Source organism: Hoplias malabaricus, chromosome 17 (assembly GCF_029633855.1).
Source record: "Hoplias malabaricus isolate fHopMal1 chromosome 17, fHopMal1.hap1, whole genome shotgun sequence".
NCBI lineage: Eukaryota > Metazoa > Chordata > Actinopteri > Characiformes > Erythrinidae > Hoplias > Hoplias malabaricus.
Window position 1 is genome coordinate 31,094,265 of NC_089816.1, and position 7,353 is coordinate 31,101,617.

Here is a 7,353-nt window from a genome sequence, read left to right on the forward strand (position 1 = left end):
GCAGCCTCTGCCAAAAACTGAGTTTAGGTTGTGTTTGGCCATCCCAGTGTGAGCAGAGTGTGCTGAATATTAGAGATCTTGAAGGTGTGGAGATACTGTATAATGGAGAGGTCTTAGAGGCCTTGCTCGTTGTCCTCCATAATGTTGAAGCACCATAAGAAAATAGAGTAAACCTTTTCACATTTTCAGTGTGGGTTTGAATGAATCAACTACAAATCTATAGGGCAATGTTGTCAGTATCTGTGCTGCTTCTGATTTTGGACTCCAGAGGGCCACATCCCCTAAATTCTAGCAGCTATCACAAACCTCTGCCCAGTAATGCTCCCTTTAGACAACTATCCAGACCAGAATGTCACAAATGGCTGTGAATTCATAGCCTTTCTCTAATGCTCCTGAACACAGCCCACCTTTAGACAATTACAGTATGATTACCTAGAGACTGGCAACATGCTACACATAGCACACCAGTCATCAGTATGTTAAGCAAATGGCCTGTTTTCTCAAAGTCATCTTTTAAGACTTCACCAAAACTTATGAGGTTTTACCAATGCCACACACTGCTGGGCTAATGGTGCCCACCCACATTTGGAGAGCATGGGAATATTCATTCATTATCTGTAAGCGCTTATCCAGTTCAGGGGCGCGGTGGGTCCAGAGCCTACCTGGAATCATTGAGCGCAAGCTGGGACCACATCCTGGAGGGGGCGCCATTTCTTTACAGGGCAACACACACTCACACATTCACTCACACCTATGGACACTTTTGAGTCGCCAATCCACCTACCAACATGTGTTTTTGGACTGTGGGAGGAAACTGGAGCACCCGGAGGAAACCCACATGGACCCAGGGAGGAAACACACCAAACTCCTCACAGACAGTCACCCGGAGCACGACTTGAGCTGGAGCTGTGTGACTGTGACACTACCTGCTGTGCCACCACGCCGCCCTTAGCATGAGAATATGTTGGAGTCTATGTTGTTGTTTATTTCTACTGTATAATGTCTGGAGAAGAATGTATTGTCCATCCAGTGACTGTTGTCCCATTGCTCTCTGTTCAGTCAACAAACAAATCTTATTAAATATTCACGGTCATTTAATTTCAGACACTTTACAGCCTTAGAGTATTCAGAATCCAAATTTTTTAAACATGGGACATGGGCATTGGACACTGTCTCCAAGATTTGTTTGTTTCCATAAGTGCACAGAGGAAATATTTATAAGAGCATTAAAGCATTGCTCATGCATGTTTGACCAGGCTTTTTGAATTTCTGAAAAGATTAACAATTTTTAAACATTCATCAGGAGGAAAACAAATAACAGAAGATAATACTGTATCCCCGTAAATAAAGTGGGTTGAACTGGATAAGGGTTATAGATAATGAAAGAGCATGAAAACTGAAAAATGAGACAATGGAATGTAAAATAGTCTCTGAATAAAAATATTTAAAGGTTAGAAATAGTGACGATTTATTCTGTATGCAACATAAACTGAAACAGTCTAAAGTAAACCTATTTTAATATTGTCCCAACACAAGATAGTTGCAATTTTGCATCAGTGTGTAACAGCAATTTCTTGTTTTATAAGCAATTTTTTGAATGTTCTTAGATGTGACTAGACTTTTAGGAGCTGAATTGTTAAATTAACAAGTCTGGGAAGTTGTTACAGTAGTATGACAATCAACTATCGAATCTCCTCAGACACCAAGACATAAATCTTTGTCCAGAAAACAGCCACATCACCACAGATCAGAAGTCTGTATTTTGAGAACACAAAGTGCCGTTATTCGAGTATAAATATGTCAGCGTGCTTAAAAACAGACTGAATCCACACACTGCTTTATCATCACCAAACACTCAATCAGCCAAATTCATGTCAATGATTTAACTACTCACACAAAAGTTCCTCCTACTGAAATGATACAGCTATTTGTTGAAATAGATTTAGGGCCAAAAAGAGAAGCTTTATGACAAATCTAATCAGAGAGCAGTACCACACCAGACACAATGCTCGGTTCTTTGGTCCTGATTTGGCTTTTCATCTGCCTCTTCTTCCTCTTCATCAAGATCCAGAGACCCAAGAACTTTCCTCCTGGACCCCGGCCTGTGCCCATATTCGGGAACCTGTTTCAGCTGAACCTTTCTAATCCTCTGAAAGACTTTGAGAGGGTACAGTACCATGTTCTCTAAATTTTAGCCTCATCAGAATTAACATTAAAATTACAACCAGGTGACTGGGAATTTACTAAAGCAACAAGCAGAAACCTGAAGGATGTAATCTGTACATAGGAAGAAACTGAAATGCTGGGCTTTAAAGGCAGAACCAACCTACAACAGTTCAGTTACATATTTTGTTGTGTGGAGTACAGTATCGTGTACTTAGTGCAAGTCTAAGGGATACAACCTAACTAACAAGGGATGTCCCATTACATTGCTGTAAAGTAATTTCTCAGTGCTGTATTTAGTCTGTTTTCTATGTCTGTTACTTATTCTTGTGACACAGTCTGGTCTTGAATGTCCCTACATTGTATCTGTTCTTGATGGTTTAAACTGTGTCTTTAGTTGGCGGAGCGCTATGGGAATGTTTACAGTTTATATATCGGAGGAAGGCCAGCGGTGGTCCTTACAGGTCTGAAGGCTCTGAAGGAAGCTCTGGTGATTAAAGCTGCAGACTTTTCAGGACGACCACAAAACCTCCTAATCAGTGATATAACTGAACAGAAAGGTGAAGTTACATTTACAGCTGGCTGAATATCCTGATATTAATGTTTTAGAAATGTCCTTATTAACATTTAAATACTTAATCTATAAATAACTTTGGGCAGGGATTGCACTTGTCGACTATGGCCCTCTGTGGAAGGAGCATCGACGCTTTGCCCTCATGACCCTGAAGAACTTTGGCATGGGGAAGCAGTCGATGGAGGACAGAATTCTGGGAGAAATTGAACATCTTGTGGCACGCTTGGAGAAAAGTGCAGGTATTGATATATATCTGAATTTTTAGCCCCCTCTCTCTCCCTCCCCATGGCTGCAGCACAAAGCCACTTCATAATGTCTGTATGGTAAAACATGTGGGTTCATGTGGGAACCACGAGACACACTACCCTCCCTTAAAAGTCCACAGACCCCTGCGACCAGCAGCACAGTCCAAGCTAAAGTTTGATGCAATCCACAATATCTAAAAGTCCCAAACATCTTTTATTCTTCTTCCATGTGCCTTCACCTGCTTCTTATTTATCTGCTCTGCGATGCCACACCAGCCATCAGTGTTATTTGTTTTGCTGACAGAGCTGCTGCTACTACTAGCTTTTCCACTGGAGGCACTCTTGCTGCCAGGTCTTAGGGCAAGGGCCGGGAGCTAAGGGCAGTAGGGTCTCTCTTATCTAGCTTTATCCTGCAACTGTGATTTTAGGCACCATATCAAGGTCCACCAACATGTTTTTCCTTGCTCCTTCCTACAGTGTGTGGTCAGGTGGGGGCCACTCACCACAATATTTATTTATTTAAAAGTTTGTTCATTTTATGTGTCTTTGTAGGAGATGTCATGAATCCTGGCACATTGTTTCATGATGTTACATCAAACGTCATCTCCTTGGTTTTATTTGGCATTCGCTATGACTACGGGGATGAACAGCTTAAACAATTTGTTAGTCGTTTCACTGAAACTACAAAAATTCTCAATGGACCCTGGGGAATGGTGAGACATTGTGTATTCAACAGTAAAACCAATGTTTGTTACTTCAGATATCGAGCTGTTTAAAACTGATAATCATACAGGAGTACTAGCAGGTCGACAGTTAAGTTTAATTTTTTTCCCCCACAGTTATATGATACACTTCCAGTTTTGAGAGCTCTGCCTCTTCCCTTTAAAAAAGCTCTCACAAACTTTCAAGAACTTAAAGAAACAACAGCAAATATGATCAGCAAACACAAGGCATCAAGAGTCCCAGAAGAACCAGAAAGTTTTGTTGACTGTTATCTCGATGAGCGTGATAAGGTGAGTGAATGTGAAGATTTAACCTGGTTTAATCAAAGACAAATTCTGACATAACTCCCACCAACACAGTATATCACATCATTTATTTTGATGCTTTTTTTTAACAGAGGGGAAATACTGAGTCCTCGTTCAGTAAAGATCAACTTGTAAGGATCATTATGGACCTGCACCTTGCTGGGACAGAAACTACCTCCAACACACTCCTAACAGCATTCCTCTACCTGATAACACATACTGACATTCAAGGTTTGAATCCACTGTACTTCACAGTCCAACAGTTCCTTTAAAGATTTAACATGCTCAGCATTTGTAGCATACTGTCGCTGTCCAATGGAAAAACATGAATATCCCAAAATGGTAACTTTACAGTAGTAGGAAAAAACACCTTTACTTTCTATGCAAGTCAATGTAAATAGATTATATCCAAGAAATTTAGCATTTCTACTGCTCCATTCATCATGCAACATTCACACAATGTGTAGCTGCTGTGTTCAAGTGATGTGGTAGAATAATTAAAAAATCAAGATACTTGTTTTTAATAGGATGGCGACTATATGTTTTCTGTCTTGTCTTTCTAGAGAAGTGTCAGCAGGAGATTGATGAGGTCCTGAAATGTAAAGCTGATGCATCATTTGAGGACAGACACAAGATGCCGTACACACAGGCTGTGATCCATGAGAGTCAGCGCATCGCCAGAACACTCCCTCTAAGTGTGCCTCACTGCACCATTAATGACACTGAACTGATGGGTTACAGCATCCCAAAGGCGAATATGACATTTTCTTCCTGTTTTTATCTTTCATTGTTTAGAGCACATGCTAATTTTTAGAACTATTATGACTTTTTTGATCCAGGGCACTCTGATCATCCCGAACCTCTCCTCAGTGCTGAGTGAGGAAGGTCAGTGGAAGTTTCCTCATGAATTCAATCCAGAGAACTTCCTGAATGAACAGGGACAGTTTGAGAAACCAGAGGCCTTCATGCCCTTTTCTGCTGGTGAGAATTCTGAATATTGTAAATGAACAGTAATTAATCATCAGGACATATCGTCTGTCTTATGACCTATTTTAAAGGTTCCTAGGTGTTAGGTCTCTCCATGAAGTGATGAAGTGACAGAGTGTCTTTTATATGTCCACAGGGCCTCGTATGTGTCTTGGTGAAGGTCTGGCTCGTATGGAGCTCTTCCTCATCTTGGTGACTTTGCTGCGCCGGTTCCAGTTCTTCTGGCCTGAAGATGCAGGAGAACCAGACTTCACTCCTGTTTATGGAGCCACACTCACACCCAAACCATACAGGATGGGGGTCAGACTGAGAGAGTCAGCTAGAGAAATGTAGAACATGTCACCAAATGCTTGTAAAATCTTAAATAAAGCTAAAACTGAGACTGGGACAGCCTGTGTGGCACCTAGAGTCACAAGGGATTTGACCATTTGAGCTGTTTAACAAAGGCAGCTAAATTACACGTAGAATTGCAGCCACAATCTGCTTTGGACTTTATCTTCAAATAGGCCTAACACACTGGTTAAAAAACAATATTTATTCCAAAAACAATATCCCTGACAGCAAGGATACGGCGGACCACTGTTGACCCACTGAGGGGAAAGTTGGAGGTCCACTAGTGTTTTGCACAGCATTTTCTGGGCGGACCACTAGTGAGTAAACCGAATTTTAGACACAATGCCACAATTTAGTATGAGAGGCCTTCTAGGACAAAATACAATGAAACACTTGCACACTACACACTGAAAAATCTTTATGTGCACACTACATTGAAACACTTGCGCACTACACAGAAACACTTGCGCACTACATTGAAACTTGCACAACATACTGAAACACTTGCACATTACACTGAAACACTTGTGCATTACACTGAAACACTTGCGCACTACACTGAAACACTTGCGCACTACATTGAAACACTTGCACAACACACTGAAACACTTGCGCACTACACTGAAACATTTGTGCATTACACTGAAACACTTGTGCAATACACTACAGAGTAGTGCGCATGTGTTTCAGAGTGGTGCGCATGTGTTTCAGTGTAGTGTGCATGTGTTTCAGTGTAGTGCGCATGTGTTTCAGTGTAGTGTGCATGTGTTTCAGTGTAGTGCGCATGCGTTTCAGTGTAGTGCACAAGTGTTTCAGTGCTGTGCACAAGTGTTTCAGAGTAGTGCGCAAGTGTTTCAGTGTAGTTCCCAAGTGTTTCAGTGTAGTGTGCATGTGTTTCAGTGTAGTTCCCAAGTGTTTCAGTGTAGTGCGCAAGTGTTTCAGAGTAGTGCGCATGTGTTTCAGAGTAGTGCGCATGTGTTTCAGTGTAGTGCCCAAGAGTTTCAGTGTAGTGAGCAAGGGTTTCAGTGTAGTTTGCAAGTGTTTCAGTGTAGTGTGCATGTGTTTCAGTGTAGTTCCCAAGTGTTTCAGTGTAGTGCGCAAGTGTTTCAGAGTAGTGCGCATGTGTTTCAGAGTAGTGCGCATGTGTTTCAGTGTAGTGCCCAAGAGTTTCAGTGTAGTGAGCAAGGGTTTCAGTGTAGTTCGCAAGTGTTTCAGAGTAGTGCGCATGTGTTTCAGTGTAGTGCGCATTTGTTTCAGAGTAGTGCGCATGTGTTTCAGTGTAGTGTGCAAGTGTTTCAGAGTAGTGCGCATGTGTTTGAGAGTAGTGCGCATGTGTTTCAGAGTAGTGCGCATGTGTTTCAGTGTAGTGCCCAAGAGTTTCAGTGTAGTGCGCAAGAGTTTCAGTGTAGTGCGCATGTGTTTCAGTGTAGTTCGCATGCGTTTCAGTGTAGTGCACAAGTGTTTCAGTGTTGTGCACAAGTGTTTCAGAGTGGTGCGCAAGTGTTTCAGTGTAGTGTGCATGTGTTTCAGTGTAGTGCCCAAGTATTTCAGTGTAGTTGGCAAGTGTTTCAGAGTAGTGCGCATGTGTTTCAGTGTAGTGCGCATGTGTTTCAGAGTAGTGCGCATGTGTTTAAGGTGGAACTGAAAAGAAGAGTAAGAACATTTTATAGTGTACCGGTGTGTTTGGGGAAGTTGAAACGACTACTAGACAGTATAAAAATATCAGTATATGTACACTTTTCTGCTTCAGAGCTGGTTCATGACACGGCACTGCGAGGCTTTTAAGGTTGTGGAGAGCAGCTGCCCAGTGCACGCCACTTCTAATCAGACACGAGAAAGCCTTCATTCATTTACCGGGCCCTACGCAGAGTGCGTAGTGAGCGTATAGTGCGGCCAGCTCTGGGTCTAGTGCTAGTATAGTATAGTAAGTCACAAAAAGAGAGAATGGCTGAACTTATAGGATTCGTGTTTTTTGACCAATAATAAAACGTTACGTTTTTTCTGTAATTTGCAATTTAATTTG

The 7,353-nt window shown here is 41.8% G+C and overlaps 1 protein-coding gene across 1 annotated transcript; it reads left to right on the forward strand.

The window, feature by feature from the left end:
• The first annotated feature begins 1,989 nt into the window (after positions 1-1,989).
• On the forward strand, positions 1,990-5,837 carry LOC136673258 (cytochrome P450 2D15-like). The gene is made up of 9 exons (XM_066648617.1): positions 1,990-2,167; positions 2,561-2,723; positions 2,824-2,976; positions 3,535-3,695; positions 3,822-3,995; positions 4,103-4,241; positions 4,574-4,761; positions 4,850-4,991; positions 5,134-5,837. Exons 1-9 carry the CDS (start codon positions 2,006-2,008, stop codon positions 5,328-5,330), a joined length of 1,479 nt encoding a protein of 492 aa, XP_066504714.1. The 5' UTR covers positions 1,990-2,005; the 3' UTR covers positions 5,331-5,837.
• The last annotated feature ends 1,516 nt before the right edge of the window (positions 5,838-7,353 follow it).

Bases quoted from the DNA above. Each gene is read 5' to 3' on its own strand.
- LOC136673258 (XM_066648617.1), top strand. From the start codon at position 2,006: ATGCTCGGTTCTTTGGTCCTGATTTGGCTTTTCATCTGCCTCTTCTTC. The intron at 2,168-2,560 runs GTACAGTACCAT...CTGTGTCTTTAG, and splicing joins CTCTGAAAGACTTTGAGAGG to TTGGCGGAGCGCTATGGGAA. The intron at 3,696-3,821 runs GTGAGACATTGT...TTTCCCCCACAG, and splicing joins TCAATGGACCCTGGGGAATG to TTATATGATACACTTCCAGT.